General features: G+C 45.2%; 1 protein-coding gene across 2 annotated transcripts; it reads right to left on the reverse strand.

Annotated features, from left to right (window-relative positions):
* Positions 1-4,010: 4,010 nt before the first annotated feature.
* Positions 4,011-26,643, reverse strand: LOC127013497 (zinc finger protein 239-like). Of its 2 annotated transcripts, none has more exons than XM_050892401.1 (2): positions 25,657-26,643; positions 4,011-4,179 (listed from the first exon to the last, which is right to left on the reverse strand). In XM_050892401.1, the coding sequence occupies exons 1-2, from the start codon at positions 26,634-26,636 to the stop codon at positions 4,011-4,013; spliced, it is 1,149 nt and encodes a 382-aa protein (XP_050748358.1). In that variant the 5' UTR covers positions 26,637-26,643. The 2 variants fall into 2 exon arrangements, with proteins under 2 accessions (XP_050748358.1, XP_050748366.1); XM_050892409.1 differs by lacking the exon at positions 4,011-4,179 and adding an exon at positions 21,984-22,113 and having other exon boundaries at positions 22,386-26,643.

Here is a 26,643-nt window from a genome sequence, read left to right on the forward strand (position 1 = left end):
GATGGAGAAAGTCAATGGAGATCAGCATCAGCAAACAGGCAAACAGGAATTTGCCAGTGTTGTGTCCAGCCGTCCTTCCTGCGCAGTGGCCGCAGAGGGGCAGGGAGGGCCGCTGCACGGAAGATAACTGCTTGAATTAAGCAAATAAATCCTCGTGCAAACCTGGATCAGAGTCCTAATGCTATGTCTTGGTGCAGTAAATTGTTTCCCAGCCCACTCCATACATGCGTCTCTTTCTTTCACATACACATGCAGATAATTGCCAGACTGGAGTCTCTGACGGCCTTGTCCTTTACCTGGACCTCACACACTGATGTTTCCCCTCCTTCCTTAGGAGTAAGAAAAGGCCTAAACAGAGAGGATCAGTGACAATGGCTATTTTCTCCTTTTCTCTTCTGCCAGCATCCTTTAAGAAGCCCAGAAGGCTACTGGGACTCTTAAAATACCTCCACTCCATTTGCCAAGGCAAGAACTTAAGCCGAGTCTTCCTCTGTGCTTTTCTCATATATATGGGCATTCATGGCAATAACTTAAGTTAGGTGTGTGTGTATGACACTCAAAGCCCTCTGTAGAAAGCATGCTGACAACAAATAAATCAATTCACTACCAGAACAACTAGGAAACTTCATTCCTCCTTTCTGCTCTCTTCAGGTTCAGGTAGGCCAGTTATCCTGTGGTCATTTCTTCAGGCTTTCTGCTCAACTGTGAGCTCTAGAAATAAATTACTGTAAGGGAAAGGTGGAATATGGACAATATCACACCACTGCAGGCAATCTTATTCTAGTCCAGAGCTGCTCAAACAGTGAACTATAGTTAGGACCTCAGCAAAATTGAGCATGGAGAGCAAAAATGAAAGGAGAAGCATGTTGCCTTTGAGGGGCTTGCCAAATAGTCCTCTGGTTCAACCTGAAAGGGAGGATGTTGCTGTGTAGGGGCTGGATACGGAAAGCACTGCACATGCACGTGTGCAGGTTTTTACCTGTGCAGGCAGCTGCAGCACCTTAGTGTGTGCAGCACAGGTGGGAGGATGACATTCAGAAGCCTTCCCCTGTGCTCGAAACAGCAGCGCTGCCTTTGCCCCAACCCCATCCTGCCCATCCCTGCTCATTCGGAAACCACTGTGCTAGGAAGCTACTTCTTCCTAGCCGAGATCCTCATACGATAATGTCCATCTAAGGATTGTTGCTTGTGGTATAGGTCAGTAGTAATGACTCAGACCAGCCCTTCACTTTCCTTCCTCTTGTTGGCTAGACACAAAATCCAGCCCACAAACAAATTAATCTGTCCCATGCACCAATAAAGATGATTCCCTGTTAATTAACATATTGCACACAAAGGTCCCTGGCTTGTATTAAGAGACTTTTGAATGGCTGTGAAATCAAGCACTTCAAAGTTCAGAAATTCAGAATTCTCCCTGCGACCTGGATGTAGGGTTTGGGGGTTTTGTTTTGGCTTTTTTGGTGGATATAATTACGCATAATAGTGTAACTTTTAATGAGATAAACATAGTAATTTTTCATCAGCTTAGTTTTTGCAGAGGAGGACAAACAAAGCTGAAATGTGCCCTCCTCCACGTTCAGTGTCTTTGCATGAGACAAGTCCTCGAGGTGGATATCCAAGGCTCTATATGTAATAACGTAGTGCCCCCTGTTGGGAAGCTGTTCCTGATGCTGACTCCTGGTCCAGGTGAGACAACATTAACACAAATACCATACTGTTATACATGCTCCTGTACATCGGTGAAGTCTGTACACTGTCACACCAGCAGGTTTAAAAAATCAACTTACCTTTTCCTCCCTCAGATTTTTTTTATTAGGCTCGGGCAAGCAGTTGCACTGGATTACTATTAAGGCTTTCTGTGAGAGTGTTCAGGAAAGATCTACCGTTTTATGATAGTTTCAGCTTTTTAAAAATAAAATCTCTTGTGATTTTAGCCACAGAAGGAAAGAAGAACCCCTCAGTCATCTCAAAGCACACGAGTCAAGCTGGCTCACGTCAGCAGGGGGACAGGTGGGGCTGCAGACTGGCTGCTTACTCCAGGTCTATAGATGGTGATCTATCAGCTTTAGCCCAAAGAAACAGTTTCTAGTCTTTGCCCACACAAAGAGGGGTTGTTGGGTACAGGAAGCAAATCCTACTGCCTGGGATACCCTCTCCTGTAGTGCAACAGTTATTTCTCCCATTCCTGACAGCAACAGGAGAAACCCCTCTCCTCTGGGCTTTGCATGATCCCTCTTCCTCCTCTACCCTGCAGCGGCAGGGCCAAGGTTGGCCTTTTACCTCCCACCCCATCCTGCCATCCTCAACATCCAATCCTAACCATACATCAATGAACCCTCACCCTAATTCAAAAACTGCAATGAGATTAATGCTATGGTTCTCCAAAACACCTGCACTGTGTTGGCCCAGGATAACGTAACTTGGCAGGGTCTACTCAGAGAGCACAGCCCTGGTCACAGACATCTTCTGTGGGACCAAACCCTTGCTGTAACCCAACTCTCACCTAGTTTCTGATCCTTAATATCAGTGACCTTGTTAGGTCTTGAAAATGCATGTTCTCTTCTGGCCCATGGTAACACAAGACCAAAACCCAGCTAGGCCACCCATGGTGGCTTTCCTGAAGGCCCTAAACTTAACATGAATCCTATAATGGCCCACAAATTTAATAACAGAAAAGTGAGCACATGTTCCTGAAATCACCTCCGCAATGTTGACCTGTTTTTATACCAGGAGAGGATTCCCCATGCCCATCACTCCCCTCAGTCATGGAAAATGAAGCCTTTCTCATATGATGGGTTGTAAAGATGGATGTGAGCTTGCATAGAAATATGACCATCCACACGGGGGGGGGAAGTATTGTTTGTCTGGAGCTATGATGCTATTGTTGGAAGGGCGGACTGAAGCAGGATTGTTCTGTATGAGCAAAGGCACATTTCTCATGAAGTAAGCTTTTGTCCTTAACACACAAAAAAGGCCTTTTTTGTGATTCACACTGTGTGATATTTTTAGTTTTCTTTGCATTTAATTAAGAATGGCACAAGAATAATACTGCAAGTAAAACATAAAAGCAGACTGACCCTATAAAAAGAGTGTCCTTTCTACCTTAGAAAAAAACCTTGCTACATTACATTGGAGGCTTAGATTGTAAACTGGCTGAGGTAGGGACCACATCCTTGTCCTGTGCTCGCAGTGCATTTGTCACAGTGAGAGTCTCTTCTGTCTCTTCTGAAATTTTCACATATCCTGGGAGAGGTGAGTTGTAGTCCCCAAAGCATCTGAGAGAATGAAGAAACAAAGACCAAAAAGTTGTTTAAAGGTTAGCTTGTTACAACTGTAAGACGGTGGATATAAGATCTAGATGTTTGACTTCTGTCAAGGGACAGAAGGTGAGGGAAACAAACCCTGTAAGGTCTTGCATAGTCTAGGATCTGAAGTACTTACAGTCTACAGCTAACAGTGACTAATGAAGTGTAAATAATGATTCATAATAACTCTAGAATACATTGTACTATGCTTTCTCAGAACAGAACAAGGATAAAGTTACCTTCTTTCTGTTTTGGGCAGGTGCTCCAGGTGCCCAAGTTAACTACCAACCCAGCATCCAGATAGCTCTCCTAACACCCCAAAGATGCCATTTGCTGTCCTGCTGACTCCACTCACCCTGCTTCTTTTTTTGCCTCTTCTTTTTCTCTCTCACCACTTCAAGGTTCCCCCTTCCCTGGACCTCCTCCTCCCTCATTAGTGATTCCCACAAAAACAACATGACCTCCCAAGGCCCATCATCTTAGTAGGGTACTCGCATCCAACCACTGTTACCCCACTGCACTAGAGCATTGTCAGATTGTTCTCTGTAGTGTTTGGGGTTGTGCCTCATATTCCCTGCAAGATTCCCAACAGTGTCTTGGATATCTTTGCCTTTATCCCATCTCTGGTGCAGGAGTGAATGCCTGCCCTGCAGGACTCACAGTGACCATAGTCCATTCAGATGTTGATTTCTTGCTGAGGTGGATTCAGTGATGCTGAGTAAGGGATAAATCCTGGCTCCAGCTCTTCCCACAAGGAGCACAGAGATAAGGCTTCTCTCTGGTGTGAACCAGCTGATGCTGAGTCAGGTCAGAATTCCCACCAAAACCCTTTCCACGCTCATAGCATCTAAAGGGTTTCTTTCCCATCTGGGCTCTCTGTTGCTGAATATAAAGGTCAAAGTGTGTTAATTTTCATACGAATTTTTAGATGATGGGTCTCCTTATTTTCAGCTGGGGCAACATCATCATCAGCTGGAATAGACAGGGGAAAAAAGTCATTAGATATGATTACTCCCCCAAACACCACATGAAGAACACCATTTATGAGAGCGAAAGCCATGAACTGGTTCTTCAGATGAAGGGTTCTGGGGTCAAGAGCTTGCAGCCTGGCATCCATGGGTTCTCATCTTCCATCTGCCACCAGTTCTCTTATAGCCTTCATCATTATATCTCTCTTTTATATAGTGCCTCTTACCACCAGGTGCATGCCACAGTTATACAAGTGGAGAAAACCGAGATGAGGAAGACGGTGGTGGGTGAAGAGACTTGCACAAAGTAGCCCATCAGGCCAGAAGCAGAGCTAAGAACTGGACACATGCTTCCAGAGTCCTTGACCAGTGTGCTTGCCTCTTTCTAGGCTGGTATGTTCATCATAAAACAATGATAAATCTTACTCCCCAGTCTATTTTGCAAAGGTGTGATGTAGATAATAGCTGTATGTGACTTTGACCACTCAAAGTTCTCTTTCAGTGCTGATGAAATGAGCTACCTCAAATGCCTCTAGGTAGTTTATCCAGTTTGTGGATATGCTATCCCTGAAGTTCAGAGGTACCAGAGTTGACTCTGAGAAGGCCCATCTTGTCCTGATAGGAATTATGAGTAGGAATATGTCTAGACTGTTTCAGAGTCAGCTTGGGTCTGGAAGCACATGGTGAAGAGCCCATGCTAATGTGCCCTGATAGAGCCAGAAGTTTTGGGGAACAACTGCAGAGGCACCTGAATGGCTCCCCACAGAGTCAGATCAGACTCGGCAAGGCTTATAAACTGTGGCTCAGCATTGTCACTGCTGACCCTGTGCTGGTCATGAGGGTGGAGCCTCATAGCATTAGCTGGTTGGCTGCCCAAGCTTATCAGCATTATTGGTAGTGGGACCATTTGGTGGTGAAAGGCTGGACTGAACTCAGCATCTGATTAGATGATTAACATTAGACACCCATGCAGTATCTCAGGAAAACCTCCCTAACTCTGTGTCCTTTAGGTAACGGAGTTAAGATGTCCTGATGGACTTAATGTCCCCTGATTGACTGGGAAGGTCTGCATGCCTCAGTATACTCTGTATGTTGGGAGTATTCTGCTCTACGGTGGGTCCCAAAACAACCAGACGATCTGTTTTTTTCCAGTGCCTTGAGGTATCCTATGGTCCCATAACCTCAGATGGTGGAGAGATGACTGTATAATCTTGCTGTGAGATTGGCCCAGCCCGCAAGCATTTCGATAGGAAAAAAAGTGCCCCAAAGAACACAGAAGTGGCCAGCACTTCTCTGCAGGACACAGCCCTGCAGGTCACTACGTGGGAGCTGGAGATAACAGAGGAGAAAGGTTGGTAGCAGGAAGGAGGGGCGATGAGGTAACTTGTATGACAGAAATAGTGCTAAAAGATCTTGTCAGCATTTACCTGCTCAAGAACTGCAAGGCAATTTCTTTGAGAGGAAAGATCAAAGTTTGCTATCATCTAAATGATATTTTGAATTTAAATGCTTGCATTTAATTAAGATTTGTAAAACTATAGTAGTTTTTTCATCCAAATGCTAAACTTTTTATTTATCACTCCCACATTTAACGACCCATATGATATGTATGGATTTTTTCTATTTTATTTTTGAAAAGGTTAGATGGACCTTTACTTTCCAAAGGCTGAGAAATAGCATGGCAGTCCACCCTCTACTGAGAGAGCACGGTGACATTTGCGTAACTTCTTACAGCTTCCAGTGAAGTGGGTTTCACAACCTCCTTAAGTAATCTATTCCAGTGCTGCCTTACTCAGGGAAAGTTTTTGCAACATCTAGAGTTTTTCATTTTTCCTTTCTTTTCTTTCCTGAAAATTAAGCCGATTAGATCTTATCTTTGTCCTTCCAGCAACGTAATCGCTGCCTGTCTTAATAACAACCTCTCATGCACTGCAACTGCGTTATCATGTCCTGCCTTACTTCCAGCCTTGTCCTCTAGACTCAACAAACCCAGTTCCCCTGCTTCTCCCCAGAGACTGTTTTCCAAACCTCTTATTGCTGCATGCGTGCCCATACTCCCTGCCTGGACCAGCCAGGCTGCTTGCTGTTCCCCTGTGTAGCTTCAGTGGTGGCTTCTCGCTTCTCTCCAGCTGCGTGCTGCCGCCCCGCAGCTCCCAGCCTGGGCACCCCCTTCCCCAGCCCCGGCAGCTCGCCTGCGGTGGGGGTTGGCTGGGATGCTTGCCGGGGCCGAGCGAGGGTGCTGCGTGGGCGTGGGGGGCCCTGCTGGGCCAGGTGCTGGGAGCACGGGTGCCAAGCCCCCGGGCCCTGCTGAGCGCAGGAACCGGCATGTGCAGTTCATTCCTCTCACCTCCCAGCCCTGCCAGGAAACTGGCGTCCTTGCTTTTTGGGGTTTGTCCTGAATTCCCAGGTTCAGGAAAATCACCGACTCTCTCCTCAGGTGCTCTCAGATCATAGGATCACAGAATGGTTTGGATCGGAAGGGACCTTCAAAGATCATCTAGTCCAACCCCCCTGCCATGGGCAGGGACATCTACCACTAGATCAGGTTGCTCAAAGCCCCATCCAACCTGACCCTGAACACTGCCAATGATGGGGCATCCACAGCTTCTCTGGGCAACCTGCTCCAGTGTCTCACAACCCTCATCTAACAAATTTCTTCCTTATGTCCAATCTAAATCTACCCTCTTTCAGTTTAAAACCGTTGTCCCTTGTCCTGTCACTACAGGCCTTGGTAAAAAGTCTCTCTCTGTCTTTCTTATATAAGCCCCCTTTAAGTACTGAAAGGCTGCAATAAGGTCTCCCCAGAGCCTTCTCATCTCCAGGCTGAACAACCCCAACTCTCTCAGCCTTTCTTCATAGAAGAAGTTAATTAATTTCCGATTAATTTCTGGTAATCTGCTTTGGAAATTCTCTTAGGAGGCAGAGGTCCCCATGCTCTATGGAATGCGAGCATTTCAGGAACTCCTAGAGAGCAAGGGCTACCAAAAAGCAGGGGTAAATCCTCTCCATCATTTTAGGAGCACCAGCTTCCAGGCTCAGTTCGGGTAATCTAGCCCAATATTTGGCTCTTGACAGTCCTTGTAACAGCTGCTTCAGTGGATGGTGATGGAAATCCTGGTTGTCTGCAGTGTTACAGAACCAAATCCTTAAAGTCTAAATCAAGATCCTGAAAAGCATATAGTTAGCTCATTATTACCAATATTCCCATTAATACTTTACTACAAAAGTGGCACATTCTGCTGTTGGTTATTTCAGCCTGAAGAAAAGAAGCTTATTGGCACGCCCTCTTCCCAGCAGCCCTCTCCCCCCAAATCATCCTTATGTCCCTCCCACATTCCCAACAGATTCAGGGTCCCTAAGCCAAATATTTTGACCTGCAGCCTGGACAAGATATTACATAAACTGCCAAACAACATGGATAAGGGCCGGTCTCTCCCTGCTCATCCTCCCATGGGCATGCCAGTAACAGCTCTCTGTTGTACCCAGCCGCTGATCTCTGGCTACAGGAGCATGATCATCTCTGATTTCTCTACATGCATGTTAAATTTGATTGAAATGAGCCAGTTGGTTCCTAAGTGAAGTCCCAATGGGGGACTTACAGTGTGATTAAAAAAAGTCTTATTTCCTCAAGAAACTACAGAAAAACCTCCCATGAACCTGTCAGAAATATATCAAGAAATTGATCCCTAAATCTGAAAATAATAGTTTTAATAAAGATCACTTAGAGCTTTTGAACTGTCTTCTGATTTTGAAACTTCTGTCCCATTCTGAATATATCTAAGTGGAAAGAAAATTTAGGATGAGCAGACTGACCCTGTATTCACAGGAAAGAGGGGGTAGGAAAACACTTTTTAGTTCTCTTTTCCTGCTTCATCCAAAACCTCTCAGTTCTTGAGGGGAGAAGTGGGAGAGAAGAGCTCTGCCCGCCTGCTGCAGCAGCTCTCATTGAACGCTTTTCTTGAGAAAGCTGGAAAAGGGCAGACAAGCAACCAAAGGCACCAGGCAGAGCTTTTGCTCCCCTTCCAACAAGGGCCTGCTTCTGCGGGGTAGTTCCTGCAGAAGTTGGGGTACATTTGAGGCAGGCAGTCTGGGGGAAGACTGGGGCTGGTGTTTGTCTGCCCGCATCTCAATAGCCACAATATGGGTGTCTCCATCTGAGTTATGGTCTGGGCTCCCTTCACAGTCACTGGAGAGAAATAGACACTGTTAGGCGGTGATTCATCTGACCTATTTTAGATGTCTACATTAGGAGTAGGTGAATCATGCTCTAGAAACGATTCTTGAGTATTTGAATAAGGGGCTTTTCTTGTTTTGTTCAATGACTTATTCTCAGTTTGTTATATGCAAGATTTTTTGCTTTTAAGTAATATTTTTTAACTGTTTTCATTTTTAATACAGAGTTAATCTTTGCTCAAGATGAGGATGAGCTGATAAGACATCTTTCTCTGAGAGCTGGGGTTTCAAAAAATCAGCAGTTTCACTCCTGTGATTTTGTAGTTTGTCTTCTGGAAGGGATGCGTGGAATAGAAATGATGAACTATTAAGACCAAAGAAGACAGAAGCCCAGAGGGGAAAAAGATGAGCAAGTCAGAATCTGAAACAACATAGTCAGGGAACACAGATGATGTGGTTTCTGTAAAAAGCTTGTTTGTTGAGTTAGAGGGGAAGGGAACTTGTGTATGCATAGCTGCAGTTTAATCAACTGTACGAATCACTATGTATATACAAAAAGGCAGATTATTTTACTGGATAGACTATCCAATATCATATTATATTGGATATTATAGGATATAGGGATATACTATTATAGATTTTAGGGGGTGTGTGTATATTGTTGTAGACTCCAAATCTATGTGCGTAAGGTGGCAGAGGAACTTGACAGAGAAGGGTCTGTGTATGAAAAGTGGAAAGTACTGGAATAAATAATTTTTTTATTCCATCCAATGATCCAGCTAGGTTTTTTTCTGAGCCTTCAGTATAGCTAAGAAACACTTGAAGACGGGACCTAGCTTCAGAAATGGTCCCCTAATGTAAAGATATCTGTCTGTAAAAGTTAAGGATGATTTTTTTCAGTAGTCTAAATTTTCCCTCTGGACCCGTTCTGCACCAGGCCAGTATGGGCAACAGGAGATCAGCAGCTGCTGTATTTTGAAATAAGTATGTAGGAATGCTATGCTATTGCTCCTGCCCCTTCAAAGGTGTCAAGAGTTTGGTGTTGCTTTCTCTGTCTTCTTGCTTTTTCTTGCTTCTTGCTTATTCAATCAGCATAGGATCATGCAAGGAGCAATGTGGGAAGTGGTTTAACTCAGTGGGACATAGACCTGAGCTCTAATTCATGTTCCTGTGTAAACATAGTTGTCTCCCAGCCATAGGCCAGGTTTAGAGGTTCTTCATCACAAACATTTTATTCTCTCTATTATATTTGCTTTCCCTCCCGTTGAACCCTTGTCAAGAGCTACTGATGAGCTGCATTCGTTTTTCTTTTTTATATGTGTGTGTACAAAAGCTGTATTTTAAAGTATATGTCCATATAAAATGGGTTTTTATAAAATGTATTTATAAAGTTTACTTATGAAAAGGGTTATAGACTGAGGTATAAAAGACATTTAGTTGGGCAGAAGACAGAACTTCATTTACAATGGATAAATGGATTGTTGTTACTCAAACTAAGCAGCATGCAAGCTATTCATGGAATGGCATTCATTTTTAATACGTTTTATGTAATGCTGACTACTTGGGACTCCCAGGAATTAAAGATTTGATAACAGTGTAGTCTCTCATCTTCTTTTCCTCACTTTTGACCTCAGTACTATAAACGTGGTTGTAAGATTTTTTTCAGTTCCAGACCCCCTGAACATTTCCAGTGTATTGGTCGACTGCTGTATAGTACATGCAAGCCTATTGATAGATCTTTGCTTTTTTCTGTGACCTTTCATAGATTCCTCAGTACTTGTTTTAACGGCCCCCCATGCAAAGTCAAAGGCTCGTAAATGGAAAATTTGCAGTGTATTTGTGATGACTTCTATTTTGGGGGGTATGGGATGCTATTTTAAAACATAATATAATTGGGGGTGCTTTCCTTGTTGCAGTTACTGATGGCAAATCGTCCTGGTCCCTTCACTAGTTCAAACATTAATCTTTGGTAAAAGTGAGTGTCAGAAGCCTGGTTATGAAGCCGTGGGGCCATTTATTGGCTGCGCTGACACTTAGCCTTTGCTGGAGGTAGGTGTGGGGTATAGCAAGCTTTGGCCAGGAGGAGCAGAAGATGTTTTGCATACTGAGTCATGGTATTAAATGTGCTTTTTGCAATTATTTACAGTGAAATTCATTGTAAGAATGAATCAGGTAATTGGTATTTAATCTGAACTAGAGTTGTGAAACCTCAAATGACTACGCAGGAGACAGATAGGTTGCTGCGATGACATGTATCATCCAGGGCTATGTAGCTCTTCTAGGCAAAACATGTCCTTGTGGTTACGCCTTTTCTTGTATTTCTTCTTCCTTATACAGAAAACCTGTATGTGTAATAATCTGAAAAATTTACAGGCTTTTTAAATCATTACAATGTTTTTAAAATATTTGTTCTTAAGGGTTTCTTGCTTTCAGAAAAAAGTCTACATGCTGTTTGTTTGCAAAAGAAAATGTGAGATTTACAGCTGAAATGGATGTTTATGTGCAAGGGCATTTTTTTTTTCTGTTTTATTTGTTTATTATCTGGTTTAGGTAGCATTGCTTTATCTAAATCTTGTACATGATTTATCAGTGAATGTTAACTACTCAATAATCCTAGTAGAGAAAGTATTGGCAGAGGAATTTAGACTCAGTTCTTCAGCTCAGAATATAGTATTATACAGAGTTCACATTGGGTCCTTCTAAAATTAAATTACTTATTATCCTATAGAGCTTCCTAGCCAGTTTTCTTCCTTTTCTATTTAATTTTTTTTGAGTTGTTTTGTTTTTTTTACCCCTTGCTGCTTGTCAAACCTGGATGCAATTCTGAGATCAAAAAAGCCAATATTTGCACAGCTTTTTGATTTCCTAGGACAAACTATAAATATATAAGCAGCGGCTTTGTCCACAGTTTCAGAGATTATGATCATGACTTTGCTGCTGCAGTCATGATCATAATAAAGGAAGGAAAACAGACCCAAATGCACCACACAAACTACGATGGTTTACAGTTGGACTCGATGATCTTAAAGGTCTTTTCCAACCTAAATTATTCTCTGATTCTATGATTCTATGACTGGTTGGGGTTTTTTGGGGGTTTTTATTCCCCTTGGTTTTAAAATATCAAATGCTTCCCATTCCAGTTCTGCTTTTTCCATTACCTGTTGAAATTGGAGTGGTAATCTACACCTGGCAGAATATTCAATTTCCTCTGCCAGGCGCCAGATGATGTTCCAGCTTTTGACCTGCGCAATACTGGAAAAGGCCACACGAGGGATATTGCAGCAAGGTCGTTGAGACGCTTCATCAGAAAGCTGTGTGGTACTGATGGCTGACACTGGGTCTGAAAGAGTCTAGGCAAAAGTCCATAAGCAATTCTAGCTAACTCGTTAGCCTTTAATTTTGTTATATGAGGGCTTAATTAGGTCCCCTGTCATAATTCCAGAACACTCATGAAAAGCTAGAGAATGACCCCACGTAGTCATCAGAAGCCACAAAACACCTGTGTGAGTCAAAAAACCCTACCCAAGGAAGGGAAAACTCTTCATCTACAAGTGATTTCTAAATGACTTCACATGAATGTGAGGAATCACTCATTTGACCTTGGCGATCTCCGAGAAAAGTCATGGGTCTCTGCAGTTTCTCTTAGACTAAGAAAACAGGTGCTGCAGCTGATGGGAGGGTCTCTGCTAGAAGATGACAGGCTGTTGGAAAAGATGGCGAGCAGAACGCTGTGCACACACCAGCACAGCAAGGAAGAAGGCTAGCTGCCACGTATTTCTGGCACCAGTCAATTATTTTTTTTTGTTGGAAGAACAGATACAGCCTTAGGCTAGTAAGATATGTTTTAGGTGTGACTCGTAATCATGATTCTGTTTCAATCGACTTTATTTTAAAATTTTTCAAATTTTAAAATTTTATTTTAAATTGATAGGATAAATCAAGAGTTAAAACAAAACAGGGTTTTATTAGACTCAGTGCATTACCTGGGAAAACATGCAGGATTCAGCCAGCCAGTTTGCTCCTGCAGGTAAACTTGAACTGATGCATCCTCCTCCGTGGCTTTAACAGCACCTGAATGTTTCTGGCTCTCCATGGAGGTGAATGAATGCACTCAATTTCTTTCTCTGGCCTGAAAGTAATTCTGGGCTGCTTTACCTTTGTCACTCAGCCAGCCTGGTTTCTTGGGGACCATTTTTCCACCGTTTCTTTTCAGGATGTGTGACAGGGGCTGTGGCTCCATGTCACAAATTCTTCTGCGGTTTAAGAGGTTCCGTTTTTCAGTTTCACTCCTTTCCTCACATCCCCCTGCCACGTACCACAACTGAATGCCCACTTAGTTACAAACACTCAATCGCCGGTGTAACTAACTGCACTGTCGTAAATAGTTCCCTGTTGAACAACATGAAGGAAAGAATGGAGGCTAATGTGCTGTTGCTCGGAGGTAGGAAGGATTGGTTGGGGTCAGGTAAGGACAGACAGTTTTTAAACTGACTTGCTGCCAGAGCGATTGCGCCATAGAGTTCCACCTTCAGAAACACCAACATATGAAACAAAAAGATGCCTCATGTTTTCCCTTTTAGTCCCATTTTATGCCTGCTAAATCCATAATAAATCACCTAAACAACAGGCGATCACGTTGGATGCCCTTTTGCATTGGTGCCTGCAATCAAAACAGCCCACAAACTATTGCCATGCCAGTTTTCTGCTCTGTCTTTGCTCTGGTTCCCCCATCTATCTGTGACTGTTCTTTTAGCATGACATTTCCCTTCTGGTTCTGCCCAACCAAGCCTCGCAGCAGCCGGTCCCCAGGCAAACAGTAGCATTCCTGCACTCTCAGATATTCCTGTGCTTGCTGCAAGACCACTCTCCCAGGAAACAGGCTGCATTTCTAAAGAGATAACATGCCAGTATTCCTCATAATTTTATCATTATCTTCCTGAGAAACTTTTTTCTTGACAGCAGATGAAATAATGGATTTTTGCATATCCCTTTTTCTGCAGTCTTAAAGTAAATGCTGTAGGAGGTCAGGTGTTTTGCTGAACCGTCATTGCTGTGGCATTTCTTCTTTGGCTGACAACTCTACATGCTATTTTGAGTGGAATCTAGGCAGAAGTCACTGTCACATGAAGTCCTTTCTGTACTTGTGCCTTTAGGTGGAGCAAAGTCTTCGTCTAACAATATGCCCATCATTCCTTGCTTGCAGCAGCAGTTGCTGAGGCACCCTATAGGAGGACCATGTCATATACCCCAGTAAGTGATTTTAATTGACTAAGCAAATTTTTTATTTCTGGATAAATCTCTAGATTGTTAATTATACTTTCCATTCCATCTTTAAATTAAGTTTCAGAATTGCCAACTGTCTTTTGGTAGTGGTCAGTATTTAGCTCTATAAAGTTAGTATTTAACTCTATAAAGTTTTCCTGTGTCAGCACGAGCTGGCTGACTGGAATTTAAGCTTTTTTTGTGGATTTTGATGTAGTACCATTAGACACTACAAAATTAGCATCTTTGTCCACAGAGTCCAGCTCTGGATACATGCTTAGGTTCAGGCAGCTCTTTATTCTTCCCTCAACATTTTGCAGTGGAACATCTTTCCTCCTTTTTTCTTTCAGTCTCTGCCTCTAAGACTGCAGAGATCTCTGTCATCTTCATGAGTTTTCTAGGAAAGCCATGAATTGAAACACATGGTCCATCGCATATGCTCCGTCTGACATGTTTTCACTTGAGTCACTCCTTCACCCGAGGTGCGTGCACTGCAATACTGTACTCCAAACCGAGAGACAGACGCTTCAATCTGGACCACATGGCAAACTGTCTCAAACAGAAGCTAACATTCATGTTTAGAAAACAGGCGAAGTATTGCTAAAGGAAGAAGGAAAGTAATTTCAGTTTCTGCTTTGGGCTGAGGCCTTACCTTTGTTTTGGCTCTTATTATGCTTGATTTTTAATTAAACTTGTAGATAGGTGTCACGGTTTAACCCCAGCCAGCAACTAAGCACCACACAGCCGCTTCCCCCTCCCCCCTCCCAGTGGGGTGGGGAGGAGGAGGGAAAAAAAAAGTAAAACTCGTGGGTTGAGATAAGAACAGTTTAATAACTAAAGTAAAATAAAATATACTACTAAATAATAATAATAATAATAATAATAATATAATTGTAATGAAAAGGAATATAACCAAAAAAAGGAAATAACACCCAAGAAAAGACAAGTGATGCACAATGCAATTGCTCACCACCCGCTGACTGATGCCCCAGCAGTGATCCGCCCCTCCCGGCCAACTCCCCCCAGTTTATATTCTGGGCATGACGTTCCATGGTATGGAATATCCCTTTGGCTAGTTTGGGTCAGCTGCCCCGGCTATGCTCCCTCCCAGCTTCTTGCACACCTGCTTGCTGGCAGAGCATGGGAAACTGAAAAATCCTTGGCTTAAGATAAGCGCTACTTAGCAACCACTAAAATATCAGTGTGTTATCAACAGTATTCTCACACTAAATCCAAAACACAGCACTGTACCAGCTACTAGGAAGAAAATTAACTCTATCCCAGCCGAAACCAGGACAATAGGTCATGTTATTGAAAAACCAGTATCAAATTAAGTTTCCTATATTTGTAAGAAACTTATCCTAAACCATGTTTTTCCCTGGGAAATTACCAGCGCACCAATCCCTCCCATCTCTCTCTTTCTCTTTTCCATGCCCCTGGGATCCCCTGTCCTGCCGCAGCTCTGGCTGCTCTCCCCCGCTGTCTCCTTAGCCAAGCCTGTGCGAGAGGAGGAACTTGCTCCTCCTGCTTCAGATGGTCTTCCTTGCCGGGGAAACCTGGATTCTGCCATCTCGGTCTGCTGCCTGCTCTGCAGCTGGGACAGGAGGCTGCAGGGGACAGATGTCCAGACGCAGGACCTTCCTTTCCCTAATTAAGTCCCCACTTCTAGGTGCTGGAGTATGTACCAGCTCTCTGGTTTTAACCCGCTACTCTAAACACAAAGAGAAGATGCTTTTCCCACAGAAGTCAAGATAATTCCCCATAAACACAGGAGGAAATCAGCCTTGACTCCCCACCCCTTCCCTTGTGCTGTCTGTTGGAGCACACCACTGGGGGAGGACGAAAGGAAATAGGAGCGAGCATCCCAGCAGCAAAAGGCTCAGGGAAGAAGACAACAAAAAACAAAATCGATCCATGTTTCATCAAACCACTTACGACAAGCAAACAAACTTCCAGGTCAGGGCAACAGCAGATGAGACAAAGCCAAGCTGCCACAACTTGGTAAGGACTTTTCTTTGTTTACCCAATCTACAAGCGTGTACTAGATGGAGAAAGGGAGCAGGAAGAGGGGTTGAAGCAGTCAGGGTTACCCTGAGCCCCAGGGTACAAACACGAAAACACCACTGTTTTGCAGAGCAGAGAAGGTGCCACTTGTTTTTTGTGCCACAATACTTACAGCACTTCAAAGCAAGCCACATGTTGCTTTAAAATGCCAGCAGATCATCTCTAGAGCATTTTCTAAACACATTTTGCACACTTCTAGATAACTGCTCATGGCTGGTGTTCAAACTACTAAGGTGGCAAACGTTGATCTCTGCAGGACTCGACATTTAAGTGCACAAGCTGGCAAAACTACAAGCAGGTAAGCAAGCTATGAGGAACCGTCGCTGCTATACATACCAGCAGACTTGTTTAGGCTCCCTGCATTCAGCTTCCCTTGATTCACTGAGAAAGGTGCAGTTAAACCAGGCACAATGCCATTTCGTTTCTGTGGCACAGACTTGTGAAGTTCCCTAGGCCTTGTTTCTTGCATAAGGAGTAAGACAGGTGGCTGTAGAGAAGTTTAAATAATTGCTGCTGGGCATGTAAAGCAATCATTCATGATTGCGGTTTCCCATTCGGTACCAGTGATGATTAAACTCGTCTAAGCCTCTCCTCCCCTTCCCTCAAACATTTTCCGCCTGTCATACTGACACAGCTGTTTGTGTGTCTGTACAGTGGATTGCATCAGGAACTGATCGGGCTAAAAATAACCGAGGGTAGAGTGGGGAACTATTACTCTTCAGCCACTGAAACTTTCCAACCTGCGTCGTGATGCAGTTGCACACACAGCTGCACTGGCACAGTGAGCAGAGCATGGGAGTAAATGACCATGAGGACACGCAGAGAGGGGATGAGGAACGCTCATTTTGCTTTTGAAAGAAATGCAGGTGGAACCACAGCTTCAGTGGGCTGAGCGGGGTAGTACACACCTGGCAGCTCCACTCCTCAAAGGTACTTAGCAAGAGATGAGCACTGATTCCAGCTGTGTAATGTACATTTGGAAAACAAAAGATTCATAAGCTGGTCCTCCTCTGGAAATACTCCTTGTGTGCAAAAAAAGGTACATTTCTGTTTAATGCCTTTGTTCTGCTTTCTCTTAACTCGTTGCTGCTCCCCCAGGGCTGTTGTTTCATGACGTGGATTGCATGGTGGCAATACCAACTTAAGGAACCGCTGAGCTCTTTGGATGTTTGTCACCACCCGCCCCAGACTGCAATTTTCCCTCGCTTGTGCCAACCCTGCTGTTTGTGGAGCTGTGCTGAGTGCTGGATCAGGGAAGCAATCCAGGTTAAAAATAACCCAGTGGGTGGCTGGGGATGGCAAGAGCTTCAGCCATCCGATGTAATCTGCTGTCAGAAGTCAGCGAGAGCTGTTCACAATTGCAGGAAGTCATGAAAGCCCAGCCTCGGCGATACCTATTTGCTACAAGAAATACGAACTTTTCAGCCAGTTGAAGGAGCCTTGTGAATGAGGAGGCAGGAATCCTCTGCCCATGTTCATAAGCGACAAGAGAGCAAACTTCACTGTGCACAGATGCCAGCACAAAACGTCTTCACACAAGCTTTACTTTAACAGTCCTTCACATGACGGTTTTGCAACAAAAGCTAATGGCAGTGTACACTATTCAGTGGATGTAAATTGTTTATTCTGTGGATTAGGGAGAAAGTTACCATGATTTTTAAGTGCTGGAAGGGTACTGCAGATATGGGGGCTGTGCTAGCACCAAGCAAGAGAATAGAAGAGTATCCTTCACAGACATGAATCTAATAGCTTCATGGTACAGAGTGAAGTACCAATTTGTGGACGTATTCCAGAAGAACACCTCTTCTTCGCAGCTCTAGAAGAACAATACCACTGCTGTGATGCACCAGCACTAACCTACATGATCACAGCAGCAGTGACATGATTTTCACCTACTCATAGGCTTGGAGGGGAGCACCTGTAATTATTCATTCTCTCTTGTATTCCAAGCCATATCTGGGTTTCTTCTGGCTTCTCTCTTTAGTTCATGGTTCATGCCTCCTGGGTTGAGTATTTTTAAATACCAGTCTTTTTTTTTTTCTCCCCCTCCTACTTCTAACTTTGCACTTCACTGCTTCCCTCCCAGGGAATGCCCCTGCTGGGACCTGGCTGGCTTGAGCACTGATGGCAAAGAAAGTGAAGCATCAAGAGCCTCAGAGCCTGAGGAATTTCAGGATCTTCTCAGGTTACATTTCTTGAGAAAGAAATTCACCCTTTCTTTACATGCACTAGTGGCTCGGTACACACTGACGTGGAAGATGCAGTTGAAACCCACAGTTACATTAACATTAGCAGCTACATCACATATTAGCCAAATGAAAGCAAGTGCCTGAGGCTTAGGGCAGGACGTAGCTGCCCTAAGGCAAACTCTTAATGCTTTCACACCAATCTCTGTGCTTAGAATAGGCCTGAGACATAACATCACTGTCAACCATGCCAGGTAACTCCTTAGATTTCAAGGGTCCAGAACAAGTACCATCATATTTTGCCATCTTCTTTCACCTTTCTAAGAATATGAGGACTCATGTTCAGTGTCTTTAATTCTTCTCTCTCTAGACACAAGGAAAAATTTTCTGTTCCACCCTCCTGCCCCCTGCATTCCCATTGCTGCTTCCTTTCTTGTGATAACTGTTAAAAGACCTCTTTTTTTTTTTTCCAATAAAGCAGCCTGTGGTTCCTGCTTGACCCTAGGTTCACATAAAGGTTTGATCGTATGTCCAATGAATTGGGAAGATGTCTGCAATCTTTCTAATGCATACTATATGTAAACTCTGTTTTTCCTGTTTTGCTTGGTATTTCTGCCTGCCTGAAGGCATAGAGAGAAATCAAAGGTCAGCTGTTAAAGAAATCAGGCAAGAAAAGCAAGCAGTTGACCAGCAGAGCGGCATCTTCTTAAGCACAACAGCCAGGTGCAGAGCTGTGGGAAGCAATTTCTCAGTCCCTATCCTAGAAAAGAAGATCTGCTAAGGCTGGGAAAAGGCAGATCAAATGACATAGGTCTGTCAAAAGCTCTGCCTTCTGTAAAGGCAGATGCACGTTATATGTGCTTTGGGGTGATTTGGGGTAAGCAAGCAGAGACTGCCCTTTTGTGAGGGAAAACATTGACAGAATAGGGACTGATGCAGAGAAGCCTGCTCTGTGGTTTTGTGCTTAAAGATGGGAAAGCACACCCACCTGAACCATAGCTAGGCAGAGTTTAGCAGTATTTTGGTGAAGGTCAGCTTGAGGTAGAGACGTAGCAGGCAATGGCCCAAAGCAACCTATGACCAGCAGCGGAGAATTGCAAGAGCTCTGGAAAGCAAAAAAAAAGAAGAGGGAGCAATTACTTGGGGGGTCTGGATAATGATGACCCTTCTCCCATGCAGCTGTTACTACCTCCAAATCACTTCGTCTTCCCAGCAGCCTCACGAAATCCAATTCCCCAGTCTTTCTTCCCAGCTGTTCATCCCATTTCAATGTCTTCTGCTTACCCTTTCCCTCACATGGTGGCCTGATTCAAGCATTCACCTTTGAGATGGCAAAATGCCTTGTGATGCCTTTACTTTGGCTTTGTTGCCCTTCCTAATAATGCCATGCCATTACCCTTACCCTTACCCATGCCCAGGGCAGGGAGATAGGCTTGTGCAGGCCAGTTATGCTTGCACTATTACCAGAGAAACCTTTCCGAGGAAGTTTTGTGAGGGGTTAGACCAGCTGCATTTCCAAGCAGAAAAACCTTACTTGGTCTGGCCTCCTGAGGCCGGTTGCGAGTTCTGCAAGTAGCTTTGTTTTTTTTGGATGAAGGTTACTTTTTTCAATTCCTCGAGGCTGTGCAGCCAAGGTTTGCTGTGGCGTGGTAGAGTTATTTTGAACTGCCTGTCCGTAGGGCTGTTCAGACAAGTCTCTTCTAAGCAACGTCAACCTTTACATCCAATGGAGCTGTGCTTTGCACAGAGAGTGCCAAAGGGAAGGAAACAAAGGAGTTCACACATCTTTGCACTCTCTGCATCTGTGAGGATGTTTGGACCTGGTATGGCCTGCTTTAATTGATGGGTGCTTTCACTTACCCTTGAGGGGTTACTGTGCTCTGACCATGTTGTCCCACCCATCCCAATGTGTCCCCCAGGCACAGAGTCAGCTATCTGCAGCTACAGACACCTCCACAGAAAGCCTCAGGGAGAAAGAGGAAAATTCTGCTTCCCCTAAGAAGTCTGGCCCCTATGCTCTCTGGTTCCTAGGCTCTCGCATCTGTTCACGTGAATGGGTGTCCCAAACAGGCCAGGCCTGTGAGAAGAAAACCAGACAGTTGTCAAAGTCCATCAGGACTGCAAAAGCAGTGTTATCAGGTGGATTCATACATTTTCTACTAAGAAAGCCAGCAAGCACTTGAATGAGAAAAGGCAGGGGACAGTTGAGAGGTGGATCAGCTGACTGAGGAGATGTATCACGTTTGGCATGGAAAGGCTAAAGGCCCGTCAGAGCTTGGGACACAAGAGCAAAAGCAGCAAAGCAGACTACCCCAGCAATGCCTCTTTTGGCCTCTGTTTGCTCCATCTCCTTGAAATATCCTGTATTTTCCTTTTTTCAGAGATGGGGGCTCCTGTTGTTGCGTTTCTGGCTATTCAGACCAGTGTTGTTGGGGTAAAGGGGAAACAGGGCCACAAAGAACACAGTTTGCTATGCATGCAAGGACAGTTTTGTTTGTTTGATGTATCTAAAAAATTGCTTTAGAGATTACACATAAAATATTTTTAAAAATGTATTAAACACGCAAAACACACCTCTTGTCCAAGATCAAAAGAAATCTGTTTTCCCAGTGTGTTGGGTTTGTGTAGCAGGGGAGGGGCTACAGGGGTGGCTCCTGTGAGAAGCTGCTAGAAGCTTCCCTGGCTCCAAACTCGGACCCACCTCTGGCGAAGGCCGAGCCCATCAGCAACGGTGGTAGCACCTCTGTGATAGCGTATCCCCTTCCCCACAGAAGGGGAAAAAGGCTCCTGAGAGAGAAAGATGGAGGAGGAGGAAGAAGAAGAGGAGGAAGAAGACGAAGACGAAGACGAAGACGAAGAAGAAGAAGAAGAAGAAGAAGAAGAAGAAGAAGAGCTACCATAAAAAAAGAGGAGAGGAAGAAGATAGCAGAAGAAGAGAAGCTACAGTGAGGAGTGGGATGTGAGAGAAACACCCATGCAGACACCAAGGTCAGTGAAGAAGGCGAGGGAGGAGGTGCGCTGGAGCAGATTCCCCTGCAGCCCGTGGTGAGACGGCAGGCTGTCCCCCGGCAGCCCATGGAGGTTAACGGCGGAGCAGAGATTCCCCTGCAGCCCGTGGAGGACCCCACACCGGAGCAGGTGGCTGGGCCCGGAGAAGGCCATGACTCTGTGGGAGAGCCGACGCTGGAGCAGTTCGTGGAGGACTGCAGCCTGTGGGAAGGACTCACGTTGGAGCAGCTCGTGGAGGACTGTCTCCCGTGGGAGGGACCCCACACTGGAGCAGGGGAAGAGTGTGAGGAGTCCTGCCCCCGAGGAGGAAGCAGCGGCAGAGACGATGTGTGATGAACTGACTGCAACCCCCATTCCCACCCCCCTGTGCTGCTGGGGGGGAGGAGATAGAGGTATTGGGAGCAAAGCTGAGCCCGGGAAGAAGGGAGGGGCGGGGGAAGGTGTGTTTTTAAGATATGGTTCTATTTCTCATCATCCTACTCAGATTTGGTTGTTAACAAATTAAATTGGTTTCTTTTTCCCCAAAATCGAGTCTGTTTTGCCTGTGACCATAACTGCTGAGTGATCCCTCCCTGTCCTTGTCTCGACCCACGAGCTTTTTTTGGTGTATTTTCTCCTCCCCATCCTGCCGTAGGGAGGAGTGAGCGAGCGGCTGCGTGGTGCTTTGTGGCCAGCTGGGCTTAAACCACAACACCCAGTCATAAACAATGAAGCAGAGGAATGTAAAAGAAGCTGTATTTCAGTTATCACTATTACATATGCTTCGTCAGCAGGGGACTGGAAAACTGGATCCCATACGACCCAGGTGACAGAACTAGGAAGATAATCTCCTCAGAGCAGCTGCAGCTCTGCTAGAACCGGGTTCATCTACCAGCAGGATGGTGTGTCACTGCAGAATAAGGTTCTGCCGCTTTCTCTCATAAAGGGATGGTGAGCACTGTGTGCCACCCTCTGGCTTTTCAGATTCATGCAGAAATGTTAGATGAAAATGAAGACCAATTCTAAGAATACCCCTCACCTCTGGATTCTTATTTGCATTCCACAGCAGCTGTGCTAAGTAATAGTCATCCCTCTGTGAAGGATGACACATGTATTTCCAAATCTGGTCCTGCCAGGGGCCAAGAAACTGATGCTCAGGGGGTCAGTCTGGGGAGAAAGAAAGAAAAAAAGATGGGATAACAAAGAACACTAGGGTGAAAAATTTTATTTCAGAGACGTCATTCATCCATTTGTCTATCAGGTATTTCTAAAGTGCCATAGTATCACTGTAGTATCTAAGCACCATTAGCACAACAGGAATTTACAGTATTCTACAGAGCTCCCTCAGCTGGCAGGAGGATCTGGGCACCAGCTGGTGACCATGGGTCTGGGATGGAGTGTGCTACGGATGGTCTGCTGAAATCATAGTAGCTCGTTACCTTTTGCTTTTTCCAGTAGTCTCCCACTATGATCCTGAGGGAGGAGACAGCTGGTAGAGAAGCCAGTGAGCTAGCTGCTGTGAAAGTAAACCTTCTGGTTCTTGATTTTTTGCATGTGCCCATACCTCTGTCTTCTGAATTTGGCTTGTGAGTTTGTGCTGCCCAGAAAGCGATTAAATCCCTGGAAGAAGAGGAACACAGCCTGTAACTTCTGCAATAGCAAAGGGTGGTGCCCAGATTCTCCTCTCCAGCTAGATGATCACAAACAGTAAAGGGCAGACAGGCTAGGGGAAGTGAATTATTTCAGCCAAGTGACACTGAACAGGGAAAACTAACAGTGGCTGTGGAAAGGAACTCCAGAAATGTGCTTACACTGGTGAGCAATCCAATCCTAGCCGCTAAGACTACTGCACTGGCAATGTGCTGTGAACCCTAAGGCCACTTTGATTTGGCATACAGTTTTAAATAAGTTCATAAAGAACTTAGAAATAAATGCATGTCAATCCTTTTAATTTATAGAGCACTGTCAAGTAGACACAGCACTTCACAAAGCATGTAGAAAGGAAAAGAAATGCTCTGAGGACTGCTGCGAAGGCATATTCAGGGGCAGCTGGCTTCTCAAACCAGAATCTCAATGTGAGAGGGTTTCCCTTTGAGTTGAGCTCAGCTATGTGCAGACCTGGGTTGGATTTCATTGATCTGCTACAGCGACTCCATTCAGATTGCCAAAAGAAAAGTTGCATTCACAAGATGCCTTTCCCTGGCAAACCGGGTTTCTCAGCCAAACAGTTTCAGTGCTGTAGATTTCCTTTAGGAAACTTGAACTGGAATGGGACAGACCCACACAAATTGATCAGTTCTACAGCTGGACCGCAGCATAACCTTTGAATTCAGTTAAAAATGAGCCTACGAACTGAGAGCTGTAGTATCCCTTCTGAAAGTCTGCTAGCAAATGAAAACCTTGATGCTTCTGGAACCAATTAGATGACCGTTAGTCACATTTCCAAACCACTTTCCAGAAGTGGAACAGAAATCAAGAAGTCATTGGCTTGAAGCTGTTCATAAAAAAAAAAAACCAAACACAAAGCTAAAAGCAAAAATGTGCATTTGCAAACGAAGGCTTTGGTTCCTGTGTAAACAAAGCCCACCCCATTTCTGAAAGCTCCTTCTACTTCCCTGAGGAGCTGCACATAAAGGTGCCTTGTTCCTCTAGGAGCTGCAAACAATTTCATCCTCCCCCTACAGCTCCTTTTTATTAAACTATATGAAAATAACACTTTATCAGCAGTTGAGTGTCAAGAAGTGGCTTGGGGCTTGCAGAAAGGATCCCTGCAATCCCTTGGAGAGTAGCAAGTTCTGCAGAGCAAGCCATTCACAAGCATCCCTGGCCAGCAGCTGCTCAAATCCATGGATCTTCTTAGCATCTTTATTTCCTTCATCTCTTCCCCACCACAGCTCCAGTCTTTTCACTGGCTTCAGTTCAGTCTGCATTCCTTTTTCCAGAGACCTACTGAAGCCATGGAGCCAGTTGCAGGATTAGTAAGGTACATCGCAAACCCAGAAATTTTTTCTAAGCTCCAGCAGTGCTGGATAAGCACACCAGTCGATATAGTCACTAAAATGATCAGCAGCAAAACAGTAAAAAATATAAACAATGATGTAAAGTGTTGCACTGCAAGTCCTTGTAGTTAAAACCATGATGGGGGTACATCCTACAACTGCCACTGATATGTACCTGTGTAAAACAAGGGGAAAGAGCACTACACTGAGTGACATTTAGAAGTCATTCCTTGCAACCATAGGGGCCACACATTTTTTTAGATATATAAATAAAACAACTCAATTCCAGATCTTATACACACACACACAAAGTAAACAGTGTAAAACCGAATGTCCTGATACGAAAATTCAGATGTTTTGGTACAAAATCTATTTCTCCCAGCTTCTTACTGAGAAATGCTAGTATATACAGTATGTTTAGCGTTTTGAGTACTGATACGGTGTAATGTCGTACAGCTGGCCATTTTGACTACTGCCATGGTGTGTGTGCGCATGATCGGTCACATGTGAGTGTGAAGATACACTTAGTATAAAAGCTAGTTCATACATATGTGAATACATACATATAGATGTTATTTACACACATGCGCACACACACACTGGTCAAAATAGGACTTGAGAAATACTGGTATAGAATCAGGTCAGTCCTAGTACACTGTTGTTCTGTCCCATTTTGCAACACAGTTTACACCAGCCCACTTGAACTGTACCTGTGAACCCAAATTCTGCAGAATGAGGAGGCTACCAGTACAAACTCACAGGCGACCTCCATATACCTGTCAAGTTGCGTACCACAGTCTTAGCAGCAGCAAGTATAATTCTGATTATTTTTTTTTAAGCCTCCAGGTATGATAGTTTTCTACATCAGTTACCCACCAGTTCTGAGATTCCAGAACAGGCTATGCCCCTATCCTGCAGCAACCTTGTTCCTTCCATCCAAGCAGCATTTGCAGAGAACCTTTGCAGGCATGCCCTCCTTCTCTCGTTCACGGTATGCCTACGTGTTCCTTTTACAAGCAGACTCAAGTGGTCTTTGCCTCTGCTTCAAGCTGGCCTGCATGCTGTATATGCATAATGCAGAGTCTCCAGCTTCTCAGCAGGACTTACTTAGCTTTGACCTTCCTGACTGCTGTATGAGACACAGAGCTGGCTTAGATCACAAGCATGGTGAACTTCCATAGACCTGTGCAATATTATATAGGTCACAACATTTCAGCCGTGAGTGGAACAAAGCCCCTTAAGGACCCCATCTCCCATCTTATTTCCCTTGACATGACCACACATGTGTATGTTCCATGACCAAGCAGCTTCTCATTACGTGACCTGACGTTGTGCATTCTCTCCTCAGGCTCCCAGGCAGACACCTCTCACGGGGAGGTGGGAGAAAACATCTGCACCTTGGCCACGTGGCAGATGGCATCCAATTCTAGTACCAGGGAAAGAGGATGACTGGGCCTTGGGATGCAGAACTACGCACTGCAACCACTGCTCATTTCTGTCCATGACCGAGGTGCACTGGGAGGAGGAGGTGACTGAAAAGGGCAACATGGGCCAAAGGCATTACTCTGGCCAGCTGCCTATAATCCAGGGGCCCTGGTGTAGTCACACTCTTGTCCACCCCCTTGTCCCTTAGGCACATTTTGGACAGGCCTGGACCAGGAGCTGCATCCTAGATCACCCCCAGACCACACCTAGTGACGCTGCCTACCACATGTGCACCCGCTGGTGTGAGACTAAGTAGGAGTTGCGACTGAAGCTCTTCCCACAGTGGGAGCACTTGAAAGGTTTCTCCCCAGTGTGGGTACGACGATGACGGATGAGGGTAGAGTTGTCACTGAAGCAGGTCCCACACTCGGCACACTTGTAGGGCTTTTCCCCAGTGTGGGTGCGACGGTGCTGGACAAGGTGCGAGCGCTGGCTGAAACTCTTCCCACAGTCAGGGCACAAATATGGCTTCTCACCTGTATGGACACGCCGGTGGATGACCAGCTTAGAGCTCTCACTGAAGCACTTGTTGCAGTCAGCACACTTGTAGGGCTTCTCGCCCGTGTGGAGCCGCTGGTGGGCAATGAGGTTAGAGCTGTCGCTGAAGCGCTTCCCGCACTGGGGGCACTTGTAGGGTTTCTCGCCCGTGTGAAAGTTGGCGTGGCGGAGCAGGCCTGAGTTCTGGTAGAAGTTTCTCCCACACTTGGCACAGACATAAGGCCTCTCGCCAGTGTGGTTGCGCTGGTGCTGCACTAGGTGGGTGCTCTGGCTGAAGCTCTTCCCACAGTCCTTGCATTGGTACGGCCGCTCACCCGTGTGGACGCGCTGGTGCTGGATGAGGTGGGAGCGGCGGCTGAAGCTCTTGCCGCAGTCAGCACACATGTACGGCTTCTCCCCGGTGTGGATCCTCTGGTGGCGGATCAGGTCGGAGCTGCGGTTGAAGCTCTGCCCGCACTCGATGCAGATGTAGGGCTTCTCTCCCATGAATGCTCGCTGGTGCACCACAGTCTCCTTACGCTTCCGGAAACTACAGCGAGAAGTCTTCTCTGGCCCTGTCTCTGGGGAGAGAAGGTCTGGCCTCAGACGGGGCACTTCCTGGTCGCAGCCCGGAGGAGAAGCTTCCCTCATGAAAATGTCCGAAATGGCCCCACAGGGTTTGGCTGCCTCCGGCCCATCTCGCTGGAGATCCCCCTCATTTTCACTCATGCTCCCA

This window comes from Gymnogyps californianus, chromosome 1 (genome assembly GCF_018139145.2).
Source record: "Gymnogyps californianus isolate 813 chromosome 1, ASM1813914v2, whole genome shotgun sequence".
Classification (NCBI taxonomy): Eukaryota; Metazoa; Chordata; class Aves; order Accipitriformes; family Cathartidae; genus Gymnogyps; species Gymnogyps californianus.